Genomic DNA, 22,533 nt, shown 5'->3' with positions numbered 1-22,533 from the left:
GGTTATTTGCATTGTATGCTAATACCATTTTATTATATACTAACATAAAAACTAAGGCATTACAATGTTGTGTGAAACTATATTTAGTTAAAGTTCATTGTATTAAGTTGTTTCAAAGGTTTGGTGGCTGAACAATCTGACTGTACTTCATAAAAAAGGAAAAATAAAAATGTTCCACCTTCCAATACTTATATCCTGATTATGTGCAAAGAAACCAGGGACCACCCAAATCCCCAAGGAATGCCCAGACCTCATGCCAAATGCTAGGTAGCTTGATGCTATCTGTCACTAAGACACCAACTCTTAAAGGGATATGCACTTTTTTTTTCTCCCCTCCCCCATCCCTATCACCTACAACCATAACCCGTTATATCTACTCCCGGGTAAATACTGCCCAGCCCCTTCACAATATCTTTGGTAAACAACAGAATTTATTGTTCTATTCAATTTTATTCAGTTTTGCAAATTATATTGTTTAAAGATGACTTTATAAAAAAATAAAATAAATTACTTTGTAAGCCTGTTATATGTTTTATGGGAGTATGGCCCCTCAAGATGGACTCTTGCTTAAACCCCCGCCAGCACCTGGTTGGCATGGACATTTATGAACTTTCTCTGGACATCCATGTTCTGAGACCACATCAAAGGTCCTAATCACTTCAAGCACTCCCTACTTACACTTGTTATAGAAATATTGCTTGAATGTTATAAGTTTAACTGTACTGTTAATATTTGTACTGCATATTTCATTCTAAAAAAAGCTTACTTTATATAAAATAAATAAATAAAGGGATATGCACGGTCAGTAATTAATCACTCTGTTGTGCTACAACATTTTGTTATTGCACAAAACAATTTGTTTAACTCTCACAAATAAGTTATATTATAACAAAGTTCTAATGAGCTCTGAAGCAGCAATGCACTACTGGTTGCTGAGCCAATCAAGGGTGGCATATGTGCTTGGCACTTATAATCTGTCATAACAAGCTCAGAATTGGCCATGCCTTGCCAATAATACCCACAGAGGCATGCAGTAGTGCAATAGGCAAATGTTCTAACACATTTATCTGCCTTTATTGAAATTAAAGTTTAATGGATTTGTATATTGGATTTTGGATAGAAAACTTATGTATTTGTCAAGGTGTGGTTAGCTATCTCAGCTACACTGAAGATTTATGTTATTGCTACCAGGTGATAAAGTTCACAAATTCAATAGTATTTAGACCTATGACTGCTATATCTATTGTTTTAAACAGATATTGACCTTGTAAAGGGGAGGCGCCCCTACAGCAACCAGAAGAAGTTGGGAGCAGATGGATTTGAAGTTGATACCTCTTCCCTATCACATGGAGTCTATACAGCGGGTGAGAGCTATATGTTGCACGCTAATATCTATGTCATCACAATAAAAACGTCCAATAAGAAATTATTATTGTTATCAGTTTTTTGTAGAGCGCCAACAGATTCCACAGCGCTAAGAAATCAGTTAAAACGCATTGAAGCACAAACTTGAAAATCTAAATTTTGGGCAGACATTTGTTCACTTTTCACAATTTGGTTATAATGTTTTGTAATAATCTTACTAATATTTAACATCCTTGAACAGTGTGAGATTATCAGTAAATGTAAAGGGGCACCAACTGAATCCTATATAAAATATTTATCACTGCACAGTGAAAAAAAACAAAAACAACTTTGTATTGCACTTTCATTATTTACTTTGTTTGCATTTCTTGAAATGTAACTGTGACACTTTAGTTTTCCTGTTTTTCCCCAGAGAGGCTGGAGTCAATTCCATGGTATTTAGAACACTGACTGTCATACACGCTGCATGGTGAGTTCTTGATTAGTGCAGGAGATTATTTATATCTCTCTATTGCTGGCCAGAGATACGGTAAACAACACTTTAGAGGAAGTTGAAAACAACACAAATTGTGCTAACAAAATGAATGTTTGGAATGCTTTTAAGGCATTAAAGGGACATTATTATTAAAGTAATTTTAATGCCTAAGAACTAATTCACAGCATTGCAATCTGCATGCAACATACATGTTTTAAAAGCATTTTAAACTGTTTTGTTAGTAAAATATTTATTGTTTTGCAGGCTTGGCACACACCTATTGAAAAGCCTCTTAATGTTGTTGTTAATCGTGCTTACTTTGCTCTGGCCAATTAGCAACAAATGTAAATGAGCTTCTGCACATATCTCCCAACCACTGTGTGGCATGTATGAGTGTCAAGGTTCTGCACTCCAGTCACTCTGGGGAAGTGGAAACAGTCGCCTAGATTACGAGTTTTGCGGGATGAGGGGTGCGGTGCTAACTTGCACGTTAATCTCACCGCTCACTTCACTACAGCGCTGGTATTACAGGTTTTTATAAACCTAGCATTAACAGGCAAGTAGTGAGCATAGAGCAAAATTGTGCTCCACACTGCACTCCAATACCAGCGCTGCTTAAGTCAGCGGTGAGCTGGTTATACGTGCTCGTGCACGATTTCCCCATAGACATCAATGGGGAGAGCCGGCTGAGAAAAAGTCTAACACCTGCAATAAAGCAGCGTAAAACTCAGTAACACAGCCCCATTGATTCCTATGGGGAAACACATTTTATGTTTACACCTAACACAGAGTCTAAACACCCCTAATCTTATACTTATGAACCCCTAATCTGCCGCCCCCGACATCACCGACACCTACATTATACTTATTAACCCCTAATCTGCCACTATGGACATCGCCGCCACCTACATTATAGTTATTAACCCCCTAATCTGCTGCCCCCAACATCGCCGACACCTACATTATATTTATTAACCCCTAATCTCCCACCCCCAATGTCGCCGCAACCTACCTACACTTATTAACCCCTAATCTGCCGCCCCCAACGTCGCCGCCACTATATTAAATTTATTAACCCCTAAATCTAAGTCTAACCCTAACACCCCCTAACTTAAATATAATTTACATAAATCTAAATAAAATTACTATCATTAACTAAATTATTCCTATTTAAAACTAAATACTTACCTATAAAATAAACCCTAAGCTAGCTACAATATAACTAATAGTTACATTGTATCTATCTTAGGGTTTATTTTTATTTTACCGGCAAGTTTGTATTTATTTTAACTAGGTAGAATAGTTATTAAATAGTTATTAACTATTTAATAACTACCTAGCTAAAATAAATACAAATTGACCTGTAAAATTAAACCTAACCCAAGTTACACTAACACCTAACACTACACTACAATTAAATAAATTCCCTACATTAAATACAATTAAATAAATTAATTTAGTTAAATCACAAAAGCAAACAAACACTAAATTACAGAAAATAAAAACAAATTACAAGATCTTTAAACTAATTACACCTAATCTAATAGCCCTATCAAAATAACCCCCCCCCAAATAAAAAAAACCCTAGCCTAAAATAAACTATCAATAGCCCTTAAAAGGGCCTTTTGTGGGGCATTTCAGCTCTTTTACTTGAAATAAAAAATACAAACAACCCCCCAACAGTAAAACCCACCACCCACACAACCAACCCCCCAAATAAAAGCCTAACTAAAAAAAATCTAAGCTCCCTATTGCCATGAAAAGGGCATTTGGATGGGGATTGCCCTTAAAAGGGCATTTAGCTCTATTGCTGCCCAAAGCCCTAACCTAAAAAATAAACCCACCCAATACACCCTTAAAAAATCCTCACACTAACCCTCGAAGATTCACTTACCGGGAGAAGTCTTCATCCAGACGGCATCTTGTATCTTCATCCTTCCGACGCGGAGCGAATCCATCTTCAAGACTTCCGGCGCGGAGCATCCTCTTCAAACGACGTCTTCTTCGGGAATGAATATCTCTTTAAGTGACGTCATCCAAGATGGCGTCCCTTAGATTCCGAATCGGAATTCCAATCAGAATTAAGGTAGAAAAAATCCTATTGGCTGATGCAATCAATCAATAGGATTGAGCTGGCATTCTATTGGCTGTTCCAATCAGCCAATAGAATGCAAGCTCAATCCTATTGGCTGATTGCATCAGCCAATAGGATTGAAGTTCAATCCTATTGGCTGATTGCATCAGCCAATAGGATTTTTCTTTCATGTTATTGGCAAGGGTCCATAAGCTAGTGACGTATGGGATATACAATCCTACCAGGAGGGGCAAAGTTTCCCAAACCTCAAAATACCTATAAATACACCCCTCACCACACCCACAGTTCAGTTTTACAAACTTTGCCTCCTAGTAAGTTTGTGCTAAGATTTCTACGTTGATATGCGTTTCTCAGCATTGCTGAAGCCCGATTCCTCTCAGAGTACAGCGAATGTCAGAGGGACGTGAAGGGAGTATCTCTTATTGAATACGATGATTTTCCTAATGGGGGTCTATTTCATAGGTTCTCTGTTATCGGTCGTAGAGATTCATCTCCTACCTCCCTTTTCAGATCGACGATATACTCTCAATTTACCATTATCGCTACTGATAACTGTTTCAGTACTGGTTTGGCTATCTGCTATATGTGGATGGGTGTCTTTTGGTAAGTATGTTTTTTATTACTTAAGACACCTCAGCTATGGTTTGGCACTTTATGCATTTATATAAAGTTCTAAATTTATGTATTGTACTTATATTTGCCATGAGTCAGGTTCATGTATTTCCTTCTGCAGACTGTCAGTTTCATATTTGGGGAATATAAACATTTTTTTAAGAAAATTTTTTCTTACCTGGGGTTTTAATGTTTTTTTTCAATTGACTACTTCTTGTAAATTGCGGGCGGAATTAGGACCGCGGGTGTGTCAAATGCTAAACTTTATTGCGTTCTTGGCGTGAGAATTTTTGTCGCGAAAAATACGTCTATCACGCAAATTCGTAATTTCCGGCGTCATAGTTGACGCCGAAGCTTTACACATGGTTGCATCAGTAGTGACACGAGTGTGTCATTTCCGGTTATTATTGGCGCCAAAAAAGTTTTCAGTTACGTTGTGCGTCATACTTGGCGCCAAACTTATTCATTATTTCAATACCCCATTGATGTTTGCCTCTTGCCCTTTTCTCTGTCAGAGGGCTATTTGCATTTTTCCCATTCCTGAAACTGTCATATAAGGAAATTGATAATTTTGCTTTATATGTTGTTTTTTTCTTTTACATTTTGCAAGGTGTCTCAATCTGATCCTGCCTCAGAAGTTTCTGCTGGAACATTGCTGCCTGACATCGGTTCTACCAAAGCTAAGTGCATTTGATGTAAGATTGTGGAAATTATTTTGCCGAATGTCATTTGTAATAGTTGTCATGATAAACTTTTACATGCAGATAGTGTGTCCATCAGGAATAGTACATTGCCAGTTGCAGTTCCTTCAACTTCTAATGTACATGATATACCTATGAATTTTAAAGAATTTGTTTCTGATTCTATCCAGAAAGCTTTGTCTGCATTTCCACCTTCTAATAAACGTAAAAGGTCTTTTAAAACTTCTCATTCAGTTGCTGAAATTTCAAATGACCAACAACATAATAATTTATCCTCTTTTGATGAGGATCTATCTGATACAGAAGATCCTTCCTCAGACATTGACACTGACAAATCTATTTATTTATTTAAAATAGAGTATATGCGTCCTTTATTAAAAGAAGTGTTAATTACTTTGGCTATTGAGGTAACCAGTCCTCTTGACGTTCAGTCTAATAAATGTTTAAATGCTGTTTTTAAACCTCCTGTGGTTTCTCCTATTCCTGAGGCTATTTCTGATATGATTTCTAAGGAATGGAATAAGCCAGGTACTTCTTTTATTCCTTCTTCAAGGTTTAAAAAATTGTATCCTTTACCAGCAAATTCTATAGAGTTTTGGGAAAAAATCCCCAAAGTTGATGGGGCTATTTCTACTCTTGCTAAACGTACCACTATTCCTATGGAAGATAGTACTTCCTTTAAGGATCCTTTAGATAGGAAGCTTGAATCTTATCTAAGGAAGGCCTATTTATATTCAGGTCATCTTCTCAGACCTGCAATTTCTTTGGCTGATGTTGTGACTGCATCAACTTTCTGGTTGGAGAATTTAGCGCAACAAGAATTGGATTCTGACATATCTAGCATTATTCGCTTACTGCAATATGCTAATCATTTTATTTGTGATGCCATTTTTTATATTATCAAAATTGATGTTAGATCCATGTCTTTAGCTATATTAGCTAGAAGAGCTTTGTGGCTTAAATCTTGGAATGCTGATATGACATCTAAATCTAGATTACTATCTCTTTCTTTCCAAGGTAAAAATTTATTTGGTTCTCAGTTGGATTCTATTATTTCAACTGTCACTGGGAGAAAAGGGAGTTTTTCTGCCTCAGGATAAATCTAAGGCTTCTAACCGTTTTCGTTCCTTTCGTCAAAATAAGGAACAAAAACTTAATCCTTCCCCCAAAGAAACTGTTTCCAATTGGAAGCCTTCCTCAAATTGGAATAAATCCAAGCCATTTAAGAAACCAAAGTCAGCCCCTAAGTCCGCATGAAGGTGCGGCCCTCATTCCAGCTCAGCTGGTAGGGGGCAGATTAAGGTTTTTCAAGGATATTTGGATAAATTCTGTCCAAAATCAATGGATTCAGAGCATTGTCTCTCAAGGGTATCGAATAGGATTCAGAGTAAGACCTCCTGTGAGAAGATTTTTTCTCTCACATATCCCAGCAAATCCAGTAAAAGTTCAGGCTTTCCTGAAGTGTGTTTCAGACCTGGAGTCTTCAGGGGAAATCATGCCAGTTCCTTTTCAGGAACAAGGTTTGGGGTTTTATTCAAATCTATTCATTGTCCCAAAGAAGGAAAATTTATTCAGACCAGTCCTGGATGTGAAAATGTTGAATCGTTATGTAACTTTCAAAATGGTGACTATAAGGACTATTCTGCCTTTTGTTCAGCGAGGACATTATATGTCCACAATAGACTTGCAGGATGCATACCTTCATATTCCGATTCATCCAGAACATTTTCAGTTTCTGAGATTCTCTTTTGTAGACAAGCATTACTAATTTGTTGCTCTTCCATATGGCCTATCAACAGCTCCAAGAATCTTTTCAAAGGTTCTAGGTGCCCTACTCTCTGTAATCAGAGAACAGGGTATTGCAGTGTTTCCTTATTTGGACGATATCTTGGTACTAGCTCAGTATTTACATTCTGCAGAATCTCACACGAATCAGCTAGTGTTGTTTCTTCGGAAACATGGTTGGAGGATCAATTTACCAAAAAGTTTCTTGATTCCTCAGACACGGGTCACCTTTTTAGGCTTCCAGATAGATTCAGTGTCCATGACTCTGTCTCTAACAGACAATAGACATTTAAAATTGGTTGCAGCCTGCCGGCACCTTCAGTCTCAGTCTTTCCCTTCAGTGGCTATGTGCATGGAAGTTTTAGGTCTCATGACTGCAGCATCGGACGCAATCCCCTTTGCTCGTTTTCACATGAGACCTCTACAGCTTTGTATGCTGAACCAATGGCGCAGGGATTATACAAAGATATCACAATTAATATCCTTAAATCCCAATGTACGACACTCTCTGACGTGGTGGATAGATCACCATCGTTTAGTTCAAGGGGCTTCTTTTGTTCGGCCAACCTGGACTGTGAGCACAACAGATGCGAATCTTTCAGGTTGGGGAGCTGTTTGGGGATCTCTGACAGCACAAGGGGTTTGGAAATCTCAAGAGGTGAGATTACCAATAAATATTTTAGAACTCCGTGCAATTCTCAGAGCTCTTCAGTTGTGGCCTCTGTTAAAGAAAGAACCGTTCATTTGTTTTCAGACAGACAATATCACAACAGTGGCATATGTCAATCATCAGGGTGGGACTCACAGTCCCCAAGCTATGAAAGAAGTATCTTGGATACTTGCTTGGGCGGAATCCAGCTCCTGTCTAATCTCTGCAGTGCATATCCCAGGTGTAGACAATTGGGAGGCCGATTATCTCAGCCATCAGACTTTACATCCAGGGGAGTGGTCTCTCCATCCAGATGTGTTTTCTCAGATTGTTCAGATGTGGGGTCTTCCAGAGATAGATCTCATGGCCTCTCATCTAAACAAGAAACTTCCCAGATACCTGTCCAGGTCCAGGGATGTTCAGGCGGAAACAGTGGATACGCTGACACTTCCTTGGTGTTATCATCCTGCTTACATTTTCCCGCCTCTAGTTCTCCTTTTGAAGAGTGATCTCCAAAATCATCACGGAACAATCATTTGTGTTGTTGGTGGCTCCAGCATGGCCACACAGGTTTTGGTATGCGGATCTGGTTCAGATGTCCAGTTGCCAGCCATGGCCACTTCCGTTAAGGCCAGACCTACTGTCTCAAGGTCCGTTTTTACATCAGGATCTCAAATCATTAAATTTGAAGGTATGGAAATTGAACGCTTAGTACTAAGTCATAGAGGTTTCTCTGACTTAGTGATTAATACTATGTTACAAGCTCGTAAATCTGTCTCTAGAAAGATTTATTATAGAGTTTGCAAGACTTACATTTCATGGTGTTCTTCTCATATCTAGCATTAATCGCTTACATAAAATTACATAAAATCTCTTGCCATTCTTTTAGAATACCTAGAATTTTACAGTTTCTTCAGGATGGTTTGGATAAGGGTTTGTCTGCAAGTTCCTTGAAAGGACAAATCTCTGCTCTTTCTGTTCTTTTTCACAGAAAGATTGCTATACTTCCTGATATTCACTGTTTTGTACAGGCTTTAGTTCGTATTAAGCTTGTCATTAAATCAATTTCTCCTCCTTGGAGTCTTAATTTGGTTCTGAAGGCTTTACAGGCTCCTCCATTTGAGCATATGCATTCTTTGGACATTAAACTACTTTCTTGGAAAGTGTTGTTCCTTTTGGCTATCTCTTCTGCTAGAAGAGTTTCTGAGCTATCTGCTCTTTCTTGTGAGTCTCCTTTTCTGATTTTTCATCAGGATAAGGCAGTTTTGCTGACTTCTTTTCAATTTTTACCTAAGGTTGTGAATTCTAACAACATTAATAGAGAAATTGTTGTCCCTTCCTTGTGTCCTAATCCTAAGAATTCTTTGGAAAGATCCTTACATTCTTTTGATGTGGTAAGAGCTTTGAAATATTATGTAGAAGCTACTAAAGATTTCACAAAGACTTCCAGTCTATTTGTTTTATTTTCTGCTCCTAGGAAAGGTCAGAAGACTTCTGCTATTTCCTTGGCTTCTTGGTTGAAACTTTTGATTCATCAAGCTTATTTGGAGTCGGGTCAGGCCCCGCCTCAGAGAATTACAGCTCATTCTACTAGATCAGTCTCCACTTTGTGGGCTTTTAAGAATGAAGCTTCAGTTGATCAGATTTGCAAAGCGGCAACTTGGTCCTCTTTGCATACACTTACTAAATTCTACCGTTTTCTTCAGAAGCAGTTTTTGGAAGAAAAGTTCTTCAGCCAGCTGTTTCAGTTTGATTCTTCTGTTTTTTGATTTTTTTTTTTTTTCATTTATGAGAATAAACTTATTTTTTTGGGTTGTGGATTAATTTTTTCAGCGGAAAATGGCTGTTTTTATTTTTATCCCTCCCTCTCTAGTGACTCTTACGTGGAGTTCCACATCTTGGGTATTGCTATCCCATAGGGCACTAGCTCATAGACTCTTGCCAATTACATGAAAGAAAACATAATTTATGTAAGAACTTACCTGATAAATTCATTTATTTCATATTGGCAAGGGTCCATGAGGCCCACCCTTTTTATGGTGGTTATGATTTTTTGTATAAAGCACAATTATTTCCAAATTTCTTTTGTTGATGCTTTCTACTCCTTTCTTTATCACCCCACTGCTTGGCTATTCGTTAAACTGAATTGTGGGTGTGGTGAGGGGTGTATTTATAGGTATTTTGAGGTTTGGGAAACTTTGCCCCTCCTGGTAGGATTGTATATCCCATACGTCACTAGCTCATGGACTCTTGCCAATATGAAAGATCTGAATTTATCAGGTAAGTTCTTACATAAATTATGTTTTTCTACCTTAATTCCGATTAGCTGATCGAATTCTATCAGCCAATCGGAATCTAAGGGACGCCATCTTGGATGACGTCACTTAAAGAGATATTAATTCCGAAGAAGACGTCATTTGAAGAGGATGCTCTGTGCCGGATGTCTTGAAGATGGTGCCGCTCCGCGTCGGAAGGATGAAGATAGAAGATGCCGTCTGGAGGACCGCTTCTGCCCGTCTGGAGGATCACTTCTGCCGGCTTCGTTGAGGACCTCTTGCCGCTTGGTTGAAGACTTCTCCCGGTAAGTGAATCTTCAGGGGTTAGTGTTAGGATTTTTTAAGGGTGTATTGGGTGGGTTTATTTTTTAGGTTAGGGCTTTGGGCAGCAATAGAGCTAAATGCCCTTTTAAGGGCAATGCCCATCCAAAATGACCTTTTCAGGGCAATGGGGAGCTTAGGATTTTTGAGTTAGGCTTTTATTTGGGGGGTTGGTTGTGTGGTTGGGGGGGTTGTTTGTATTTTTTTTTAAAGGTAAAAAAGCTGATTTCTTTGGGGCAGTGCCTGCAAAAGGCCCTTTTAAGGGCTATTGGTAGTTTAGTTAAGGCTAGGTTTTTTTTTTGTTTTATTTTGGTTGGGCTTTTTTTATTTTGATAGGGCTCTTAGATTAGGTGTAATTAGTTTAAAGATCTGTAATTTGTTTTTTATTTTCTGTAATTTAGTGTTTTTTTTGTGATTTAACTAATTTACGCCTAGATTTAGAGTTTGGCGTTAGCCGTCAAAACCAGCGTTAGAGGCTCCTAACGCTGGTTTTGGGCTACCGCTGGTATTTAGAGTCAGTCAGGAAAGGGTCTAACGCTCACTTTGCAGCCGCGACTTTTCCATACCGCAGATCCCCCTACGCCATTTGCGTATCCTATCTTTTCAATGGGATCTTTCTAACGCCGGTATTTAGAGTCTTGGCTGAAGTGAGCGTTAGAAATCTAATGACAAAACTCCAGCCGCAGAAAAAAGCCAGGAGTTAAGAGCTTTCTGGGCTAACGCCGGTTCATAAAGCTCTTAACTACTGTGCTCTAAAGTATACTAACACCCATAAACTACCTATGTACCCCTAAACCGAGGTCCCCCCACATCGCCGCCACTCAATTAAAAATTTTTAACCCCTAATTTGCTGACCGCACACCGCCGCCACCTACGTTATCCCTATGTACCCCTAATCTGCTGCCCCTAACACCGCCGACCCCTATATTATATTTATTAACCGCTAATCTGCCGCCCCCAACGTCGCCTCCATCTACCTACAATTATTAACCCCTAATCTGCCGACCGGACCTCACCGCTACTCTAATAAATGTATTAACCCCTAAAGCTAAGTCTAACCCTAACACCCCCCTAAGTTAAATATAATTTAAATCTAACAAAATAAATTAACTCTTATTAAATAAATTATTCCTATTTAAAGCTAAATACCTGTAAAATAAATCCTAATATAGCTACAATATAAATTATAATTATATTGTAGCTATTTTAGGATTAATATTTATTTTACAGGCAACTTTGTATTTATTTTAACCAGGTACAATAGCTATTAAATAGTTAATAACTATTTAATAGTTACCTAGTTAAAATAATTACAAAATTACCTGTAAAATAAATCCTAACCTAAGTTACAATTAAACCTAACACTACACTATAAATAAATTAATTAAATACAATACCTACAAATAAATACAATTAAATAAACTAACTAAAGTACAAAAAAATAAAAAAAGAACTAACTTGCAAAAAATAAAAAAATATTTACAAACATTAGAAAAATATTACAACAATTTTAAGCTAATTACACCTACTCTAAGCCCCCTAATAAAATAACAAAGCCCCCTAAAATAAAAAAAATGCCCTACCCTATTCTAAAATACAAATAGAAAAGCTCTTTTACCTTACCAGCCGTTAAAAGGGCCTTTTTGTGGGGCATGCCCCAAAGAATTCAGCTCTTTTGCCTGAAAAAAAACCATACAATACTCCCCCCCAACATTACAACCCACCACCCACATACCCCTAATCTAACCCAAACCCCCCTTAAATAAACCTAACACTAAGCCTCTGAAGATCTTCCTACCTTATCTTCACCACGCCGGGTATCACTGATCGGTCCAGGCTCCGATGTCTTGATCCAAGCCCAAGCGGGGGCTGAAGACGTCCATCCTCCGGTTGAAGTCTTGATCCAAGCCCAAGCGGGGGCTGAAGATGTCCATCCTCCGTCTGAAGTCTTGATCCAAGCGGCGGCTGAAGAAGTCCATCATCGGGCAGAAGTCTTCATCCTATCTGGGCAGAAGAGGAGATCCGGAACGGTAGACATCTTCATCCAAGCGGCATCTTCTATCTTCTTCCATCCGACGACGAGCGGCTCCATCTTCAAGACCTCCGGCGCGGATCCATCCTCTTCTTCCGACGTCCTAACACAGAATGAAGGTTCCTTTAAGGGACGTCATCCAAGATGGCGTCCCTCGAATTCCGATTGGCTGATAGGATTCTATCAGCCAATCGGAATTAAGGTAGGAAAATTCTGATTGGCTGATGGAATCAGCCAATCAGATTCAAGTTCAATCCGATTGGCTGATCCAATCAGCCAATCAGATTGAGCTCGCATTCTATTGGCTGTTCCGATCAGCCAATAGAATGCGAGCTCAATCTGATTGGCTGATAGAATCCTATCAGCCAATCGGAATTCGAGGGACGCCATCTTGGATGACATCCCTTAAAGGAACCTTCATTCTGTGTTAGGACGTCGGAAGAAGAGGATGGATCCGCGCCGGAGGTCTTGAAGATGGAGCCGCTCGTCGTCAGATGGAAGAAGATAGAAGATGCCGCTTGGATGAAGATGTCTACCGGTCCGGATCTCCTCTTCTGCCCGGATAGGATGAAGACTTCTGCCCGATGATGGACTTCTTCAGCCGCCGCTTGGATCAAGACTTCAGACGGAGGATGGACGTCTTCAGCCCCCGCTTGGGCTTGGATCAAGACTTCAGCCGGAGGATGGACGTCTTCAGCCCCCGCTTGGGCTTGGATCAAGACATCAGAGCCTGGACCGATCGGTAATACCCGGCGTGGTGAAGATAAGGTAGGAAGATCTTCAGGGGCTTAGTGTAAGGTTTATTTAAGGGGGGTTTGGGTTAGATTAGGGGTATGTTTTCGTTCCTTTCGTCAAAATAAGGAACAAAAACTTAATCCTTCCCCCAAAGAAACTGTTTCCAATTGGAAGCCTTCCTCAAATTGGAATAAATCCAAGCCATTTAAGAAACCAAAGTCAGCCCCTAAGTCCGCATGAAGGTGCGGCCCTCATTCCAGCTCAGCTGGTAGGGGGCAGATTAAGGTTTTTCAAGGATATTTGGATAAATTCTGTCCAAAATCAATGGATTCAGAGCATTGTCTCTCAAGGGTATCGAATAGGATTCAGAGTAAGACCTCCTGTGAGAAGATTTTTTCTCTCACATATCCCAGCAAATCCAGTAAAAGTTCAGGCTTTCCTGAAGTGTGTTTCAGACCTGGAGTCTTCAGGGGAAATCATGCCAGTTCCTTTTCAGGAACAAGGTTTGGGGTTTTATTCAAATCTATTCATTGTCCCAAAGAAGGAAAATTTATTCAGACCAGTCCTGGATGTGAAAATGTTGAATCGTTATGTAACTTTCAAAATGGTGACTATAAGGACTATTCTGCCTTTTGTTCAGCGAGGACATTATATGTCCACAATAGACTTGCAGGATGCATACCTTCATATTCCGATTCATCCAGAACATTTTCAGTTTCTGAGATTCTCTTTTGTAGACAAGCATTACTAATTTGTTGCTCTTCCATATGGCCTATCAACAGCTCCAAGAATCTTTTCAAAGGTTCTAGGTGCCCTACTCTCTGTAATCAGAGAACAGGGTATTGCAGTGTTTCCTTATTTGGACGATATCTTGGTACTAGCTCAGTATTTACATTCTGCAGAATCTCACACGAATCAGCTAGTGTTGTTTCTTCGGAAACATGGTTGGAGGATCAATTTACCAAAAAGTTTCTTGATTCCTCAGACACGGGTCACCTTTTTAGGCTTCCAGATAGATTCAGTGTCCATGACTCTGTCTCTAACAGACAATAGACATTTAAAATTGGTTGCAGCCTGCCGGCACCTTCAGTCTCAGTCTTTCCCTTCAGTGGCTATGTGCATGGAAGTTTTAGGTCTCATGACTGCAGCATCGGACGCAATCCCCTTTGCTCGTTTTCACATGAGACCTCTACAGCTTTGTATGCTGAACCAATGGCGCAGGGATTATACAAAGATATCACAATTAATATCCTTAAATCCCAATGTACGACACTCTCTGACGTGGTGGATAGATCACCATCGTTTAGTTCAAGGGGCTTCTTTTGTTCGGCCAACCTGGACTGTGAGCACAACAGATGCGAATCTTTCAGGTTGGGGAGCTGTTTGGGGATCTCTGACAGCACAAGGGGTTTGGAAATCTCAAGAGGTGAGATTACCAATAAATATTTTAGAACTCCGTGCAATTCTCAGAGCTCTTCAGTTGTGGCCTCTGTTAAAGAAAGAACCGTTCATTTGTTTTCAGACAGACAATATCACAACAGTGGCATATGTCAATCATCAGGGTGGGACTCACAGTCCCCAAGCTATGAAAGAAGTATCTTGGATACTTGCTTGGGCGGAATCCAGCTCCTGTCTAATCTCTGCAGTGCATATCCCAGGTGTAGACAATTGGGAGGCCGATTATCTCAGCCATCAGACTTTACATCCAGGGGAGTGGTCTCTCCATCCAGATGTGTTTTCTCAGATTGTTCAGATGTGGGGTCTTCCAGAGATAGATCTCATGGCCTCTCATCTAAACAAGAAACTTCCCAGATACCTGTCCAGGTCCAGGGATGTTCAGGCGGAAACAGTGGATACGCTGACACTTCCTTGGTGTTATCATCCTGCTTACATTTTCCCGCCTCTAGTTCTCCTTTTGAAGAGTGATCTCCAAAATCATCACGGAACAATCATTTGTGTTGTTGGTGGCTCCAGCATGGCCACACAGGTTTTGGTATGCGGATCTGGTTCAGATGTCCAGTTGCCAGCCATGGCCACTTCCGTTAAGGCCAGACCTACTGTCTCAAGGTCCGTTTTTCCATCAGGATCTCAAATCATTAAATTTGAAGGTATGTAAATTGAACGCTTAGTACTAAGTCATAGAGGTTTCTCTGACTTAGTGATTAATACTATGTTACAAGCTCGTAAATCTGTCTCTAGAAAGATTTATTATAGAGTTTGCAAGACTTACATTTCATGGTGTTCTTCTCATATCTAGCATTAATCGCTTACATAAAATTACATAAAATCTCTTGCCATTCTTTTAGAATACCTAGAATTTTACAGTTTCTTCAGGATGGTTTGGATAAGGGTTTGTCTGCAAGTTCCTTGAAAGGACAAATCTCTGCTCTTTCTGTTCTTTTTCACAGAAAGATTGCTATACTTCCTGATATTCACTGTTTTGTACAGGCTTTAGTTCGTATTAAGCTTGTCATTAAATCAATTTCTCCTCCTTGGAGTCTTAATTTGGTTCTGAAGGCTTTACAGGCTCCTCCATTTGAGCATATGCATTCTTTGGACATTAAACTACTTTCTTGGAAAGTGTTGTTCCTTTTGGCTATCTCTTCTGCTAGAAGAGTTTCTGAGCTATCTGCTCTTTCTTGTGAGTCTCCTTTTCTGATTTTTCATCAGGATAAGGCAGTTTTGCTGACTTCTTTTCAATTTTTACCTAAGGTTGTGAATTCTAACAACATTAATAGAGAAATTGTTGTCCCTTCCTTGTGTCCTAATCCTAAGAATTCTTTGGAAAGATCCTTACATTCTTTTGATGTGGTAAGAGCTTTGAAATATTATGTAGAAGCTACTAAAGATTTCACAAAGACTTCCAGTCTATTTGTTTTATTTTCTGCTCCTAGGAAAGGTCAGAAGACTTCTGCTATTTCCTTGGCTTCTTGGTTGAAACTTTTGATTCATCAAGCTTATTTGGAGTCGGGTCAGGCCCCGCCTCAGAGAATTACAGCTCATTCTACTAGATCAGTCTCCACTTTGTGGGCTTTTAAGAATGAAGCTTCAGTTGATCAGATTTGCAAAGCGGCAACTTGGTCCTCTTTGCATACACTTACTAAATTCTACCGTTTTCTTCAGAAGCAGTTTTTGGAAGAAAAGTTCTTCAGCCAGCTGTTTCAGTTTGATTCTTCTGTTTTTTGATTTTTTTTTTTTTTCATTTATGAGAATAAACTTATTTTTTTGGGTTGTGGATTAATTTTTTCAGCGGAAAATGGCTGTTTTTATTTTTATCCCTCCCTCTCTAGTGACTCTTACGTGGAGTTCCACATCTTGGGTATTGCTATCCCATAGGGCACTAGCTCATAGACTCTTGCCAATTACATGAAAGAAAACATAATTTATGTAAGAACTTACCTGATAAATTCATTTATTTCATATTGGCAAGAGTCCATGAGGCCCACCCTTTTTATGGTGGTTATGATTTTTTGTATAAAGCACAATTATTTCCAAATTTCTTTTGTTGATGCTTTCTACTCCTTTCTTTATCACCCCACTGCTTGGCTATTCGTTAAACTGAATTGTGGGTGTGGTGAGGGGTGTATTTATAGGTATTTTGAGGTTTGGGAAACTTTGCCCCTCCTGGTAGGATTGTATATCCCATACGTCACTAGCTCATGGACTCTTGCCAATATGAAAGATCTGAATTTATCAGGTAAGTTCTTACATAAATTATGTTTTTCTACCTTAATTCCGATTAGCTGATCGAATTCTATCAGCCAATCGGAATCTAAGGGACGCCATCTTGGATGACGTCACTTAAAGAGATATTAATTCCGAAGAAGACGTCATTTGAAGAGGATGCTCTGTGCCGGATGTCTTGAAGATGGTGCCGCTCCGCGTCGGAAGGATGAAGATAGAAGATGCCGTCTGGAGGACCGCTTCTGCCCGTCTGGAGGATCACTTCTGCCGGCTTCGTTGAGGACCTCTTGCCGCTTGGTTGAAGACTTCTCCCGGTAAGTGAATCTTCAGGGGTTAGTGTTAGGATTTTTTAAGGGTGTATTGGGTGGGTTTATTTTTTAGGTTAGGGCTTTGGGCAGCAATAGAGCTAAATGCCCTTTTAAGGGCAATGCCCATCCAAAATGACCTTTTCAGGGCAATGGGGAGCTTAGGATTTTTGAGTTAGGCTTTTATTTGGGGGGTTGGTTGTGTGGTTGGGGGGTTGTTTGTATTTTTTTTTAAAGGTAAAAAAGCTGATTTCTTTGGGGCAGTGCCTGCAAAAGGCCCTTTTAAGGGCTATTGGTAGTTTAGTTAAGGCTAGGTTTTTTTTTTGTTTTATTTTGGTTGGGCTTTTTTTATTTTGATAGGGCTCTTAGATTAGGTGTAATTAGTTTAAAGATCTGTAATTTGTTTTTTATTTTCTGTAATTTAGTGTTTTTTTGTGATTTAACTAATTTACGCCTAGATTTAGAGTTTGGCGTTAGCCGTCAAAACCAGCGTTAGAGGCTCCTAACGCTGGTTTTGGGCTACCGCTGGTATTTAGAGTCAGTCAGGAAAGGGTCTAACGCTCACTTTGCAGCCGCGACTTTTCCATACCGCAGATCCCCCTACGCCATTTGCGTATCCTATCTTTTCAATGGGATCTTTCTAACGCCGGTATTTAGAGTCTTGGCTGAAGTGAGCGTTAGAAATCTAATGACAAAACTCCAGCCGCAGAAAAAAGCCAGGAGTTAAGAGCTTTCTGGGCTAACGCCGGTTCATAAAGCTCTTAACTACTGTGCTCTAAAGTATACTAACACCCATAAACTACCTATGTACCCCTAAACCGAGGTCCCCCCACATCGCCGCCACTCAATTAAAAATTTTTAACCCCTAATTTGCTGACCGCACACCGCCGCCACCTACGTTATCCCTATGTACCCCTAATCTGCTGCCCCTAACACCGCCGACCCCTATATTATATTTATTAACCGCTAATCTGCCGCCCCCAACGTCGCCTCCATCTACCTACAATTATTAACCCCTAATCTGCCGACCGGACCTCACCGCTACTCTAATAAATGTATTAACCCCTAAAGCTAAGTCTAACCCTAACACCCCCCTAAGTTAAATATAATTTAAATCTAACAAAATAAATTAACTCTTATTAAATAAATTATTCCTATTTAAAGCTAAATACCTGTAAAATAAATCCTAATATAGCTACAATATAAATTATAATTATATTGTAGCTATTTTAGGATTAATATTTATTTTACAGGCAACTTTGTATTTATTTTAACCAGGTACAATAGCTATTAAATAGTTAATAACTATTTAATAGTTACCTAGTTAAAATAATTACAAAATTACCTGTAAAATAAATCCTAACCTAAGTTACAATTAAACCTAACACTACACTATAAATAAATTAATTAAATACAATACCTACAAATAAATACAATTAAATAAACTAACTAAAGTACAAAAAAATAAAAAAAGAACTAACTTGCAAAAAATAAAAAAATATTTACAAACATTAGAAAAATATTACAACAATTTTAAGCTAATTACACCTACTCTAAGCCCCCTAATAAAATAACAAAGCCCCCTAAAATAAAAAAAATGCCCTACCCTATTCTAAAATACAAATAGAAAAGCTCTTTTACCTTACCAGCCGTTAAAAGGGCCTTTTTGTGGGGCATGCCCCAAAGAATTCAGCTCTTTTGCCTGAAAAAAAACCATACAATACTCCCCCCCCAACATTACAACCCACCACCCACATACCCCTAATCTAACCCAAACCCCCCTTAAATAAACCTAACACTAAGCCTCTGAAGATCTTCCTACCTTATCTTCACCACGCCGGGTATCACTGATCGGTCCAGGCTCCGATGTCTTGATCCAAGCCCAAGCGGGGGCTGAAGACGTCCATCCTCCGGCTGAAGTCTTGATCCAAGCCCAAGCGGGGGCTGAAGATGTCCATCCTCCGGCTGAAGTCTTGATCCAAGCGGCGGCTGAAGAAGTCCATCATCGGGCAGAAGTCTTCATCCTATCTGGGCAGAAGAGGAGATCCGGAACGGTAGACATCTTCATCCAAGCGGCATCTTCTATCTTCTTCCATCCGACGACGAGCGGCTCCATCTTCAAGACCTCCGGCGCGGATCCATCCTCTTCTTCCGACGTCCTAACACAGAATGAAGGTTCCTTTAAGGGACGTCATCCAAGATGGCGTCCCTCGAATTCCGATTGGCTGATAGGATTCTATCAGCCAATCGGAATTAAGGTAGGAAAATTCTGATTGGCTGATGGAATCAGCCAATCAGATTCAAGTTCAATCCGATTGGCTGATCCAATCAGCCAATCAGATTGAGCTCGCATTCTATTGGCTGTTCCGATCAGCCAATAGAATGCGAGCTCAATCTGATTGGCTGATAGAATCCTATCAGCCAATCGGAATTCGAGGGACGCCATCTTGGATGACGTCCCTTAAAGGAACCTTCATTCTGTGTTAGGACGTCGGAAGAAGAGGATGGATCCGCGCCGGAGGTCTTGAAGATGGAGCCGCTCGTCGTCAGATGGAAGAAGATAGAAGATGCCGCTTGGATGAAGATGTCTACCGGTCCGGATCTCCTCTTCTGCCCGGATAGGATGAAGACTTCTGCCCGATGATGGACTTCTTCAGCCGCCGCTTGGATCAAGACTTCAGACGGAGGATGGACGTCTTCAGCCCCCGCTTGGGCTTGGATCAAGACTTCAGCCGGAGGATGGACGTCTTCAGCCCCCGCTTGGGCTTGGATCAAGACATCAGAGCCTGGACCGATCGGTAATACCCGGCGTGGTGAAGATAAGGTAGGAAGATCTTCAGGGGCTTAGTGTAAGGTTTATTTAAGGGGGGTTTGGGTTAGATTAGGGGTATGTGGGTGGTGGGTTGTAATGTGGGGGGGGGTATTGTATGTTTTTTTTTTCCAGGCAAAAGAGCTGAAATCTTTGGGGCATGCCCCGCAAAAGGCCCTTTTAAGGGCTGGTAAGGTAAAAGAGCTTTTCTATTTTTATTTTTGAATAGGGTAGGGCATTTTTTTATTTTGGGGGCTTTGTTATTTTATTAGGGGGCTTAGAGTAGGTGTAATTAGCTTAAAATTGTTGTAATATTTTTCTAATGTTTAAATTGTAAATATTTTTTTATTTTTTGTAACTTAGTTCTTTTTTATTTTTTGTACTTTAGTTAGTTTATTTAATTGTATTTATTTGTAGGTATTGTATTTAATTAATTTATTGATAGTGTAGTGTTAGGTTTAATTGTAACTTAGGTTAGGATTTATTTTACAGGTAATTTTGTAATTATTTTAACTAGGTAACTATTAAATAGTTATGAACTATTAAATAGCTATTGTACCTGGTTAAAATAAAAACAAAGTTGCCTGTAAAATAAATATTAATACTAAAATAGCTACAATATAATTATTATTTATATTGTAGCTATATTAGGATTTATTTTACAGGTAACTATTTAGCTTTAAATAGGAATAATTTATTTAATAAGAGTTAATTTATTTAGTTAGATTTAAATTATATTTAACTTAGGGGGGTGTTAGGGTTAGGGTTAGACTTAGCTTTAGTAGGTAGGTGGAGGCGACGTTGGGGACAGCAGATTAGGGGTTAATAAATATAATATAGGGGTCAGCGGTGTTAGGGGAAGCAGATTAGGGGTACATAGGGATAATGTAGGTTGCGGCGGTGTACGGAGCGGCAGATTAGGGGTTAAAAAAAATATGCAGGGGTCAGCGATAGCGGGGGCAGCAGATTAGGGGTTAATAAGTGTAAGGTTAGGGGTGTTTAGACTCGGGGTACATGTTAGGGTGTTAGGTGCAGACTTAGGAAGTGTTTCCCCATAGGAAACAATGGGGCTGCGTTTTTGCAGGTGTTAGGTTTTTTTTCAGCTCAAATGGCCCCATTGTTTTCTATGGGGGAATCGTGCACGAGCACGTTTTTGAAGCTGGCCGCATCCGTAAGCACCGCTGGTATTGAGAGTTGCAGTGGCGGTACATTATGCTCTACGCTCCCTTTTTGGAGCCTAACGCAGCCCTTCTGTGAACTCTAAATACCAGCGGTATTTAAAAGGTGCCGGGAAAAAAAAGCCAGTGTTAGCTACGCGGGTCGTTACCGACAAAACTCTAAATCTAGCCGTTAATTTAATTTTATTTAATGTAGGGAACTGATTTAATTGTAGTGTTAGGTGTTATTGTAACATAGGTTATGTTTTATTTTACAGGTAAATTTGTATTTATTTTAGCTAGGTAGTTATTAAATAGTTAATAACTATTTAATAACTATTCTACCTAGTTAAAATAAATACAAACTTGCCTGTAAGATAAAAAAAAAAAAAACCTAAGCTAGCTACAATGTAACTATTAATTATATTAACTATTAATTATATTGTAGCTAGCTTAGGGTTTATTTTATAGGTAAGTATTTAGTTTTAAATAGGAATAATTTTAGTTAATGATAATAATTTTATTTAGATTTATTTAAATTATATTTAAGTTAGGGGGTGTTAGGATTAGGGTTAGACTTAGGTTTAAAGGGTTAATATATTTAGAATAGTGGCAGCGACGTTGGGGATGGCAGATTAGGGGTTAATAAATAGGTAGGTGGCGGCGATGTTGGGGGCAGCAGATTAGGGGTTAATAAATATAATGTAGGTTGTGGCGATGTCCGGAGCAGATGATTAGGGGTTAATAACAATAATGTAGGTGGCAGCGATGTTAGGGGCGGCAGATTAGGGGTTAATAATGTTTAGTGTTTGCAAGGCAGGAGTGCGGTGGTTTAGGGGTTAATATGTTATTCTAGTGGCGGTGATGTCCGAAGCGGCAGATTAGGGGTTAAAAAATGTATTATAGTGTTTGCGATGCGGGAGGGCCTCGGTTTAGGGGTTAATAGGTAGTTTATGGGTGTTAGTGTGCTTTTTAGCACTTTAGTTATGAGTTTTATGCTACAGCGTTGCAGTGTAAAACTCATAACTACTGACTTTAAAATGCGGTACGAATCTTGACGGGATAGGCTGTACTGCTCACTTTTTGGCCTCCCAGGACAAACTCGTAATACCAGTGCTATGGAAGTCCCTTTTTTTTCCTAACACCTCATGTCTTTGTGCCCTTATAATGCTTTATTGTTTTGCAAAACGGTTACCTAGAGCTCTGAGGATGCGATATCCCAACAAGAGTTAACTTCAATTGCGCTCAAGCGTTCGCGTTTACTTTTAACTTGTAATACGAGCTAAAAACGCAAACACCTGCGATAAACCCCTTTTCGTTTGCACGTTACTGTTAGCACTCCACTCGTAATCTGGCCCTTTATGGGGAATTACAATTTGAGTTTAATATCTTATTAAAGTGAATGTCAATTTTGATGCTAAAGTGCCCGGTTTTTAAAAATTGGATTAAAAACAGGGGCATTTTATTTCATCAACATTTTTCATTTCACTCCTGTTGAGAAAAAAAAACTTACCTTTTAAACTTGACAGCCG

At 39.3% G+C, this 22,533-nt stretch overlaps 1 protein-coding gene across 1 annotated transcript in view; it reads left to right on the top strand.

Annotated features, from left to right (window-relative positions):
- The first annotated feature begins 1,220 nt into the window (after positions 1-1,220).
- Positions 1,221-22,533, top strand: part of LOC128655341 (diacylglycerol O-acyltransferase 2) — a 107,315-nt gene continuing 86,002 nt past the window's right edge. The window contains exon 1 of the mRNA XM_053708990.1: positions 1,221-1,364. Coding sequence (XP_053564965.1) covers positions 1,314-1,364 — 51 coding nt within the window. The 5' untranslated portion in view covers positions 1,221-1,313. The remainder of the gene's footprint in view (positions 1,365-22,533) is intronic.

Source organism: Bombina bombina, chromosome 4 (genome assembly GCF_027579735.1).
Source record: "Bombina bombina isolate aBomBom1 chromosome 4, aBomBom1.pri, whole genome shotgun sequence".
Lineage (NCBI taxonomy): Eukaryota > Metazoa > Chordata > Amphibia > Anura > Bombinatoridae > Bombina > Bombina bombina.
The sequence above is the reverse complement of the archived record's forward strand: the minus strand, read 5'-3'. Positions and strand labels throughout refer to the sequence as shown.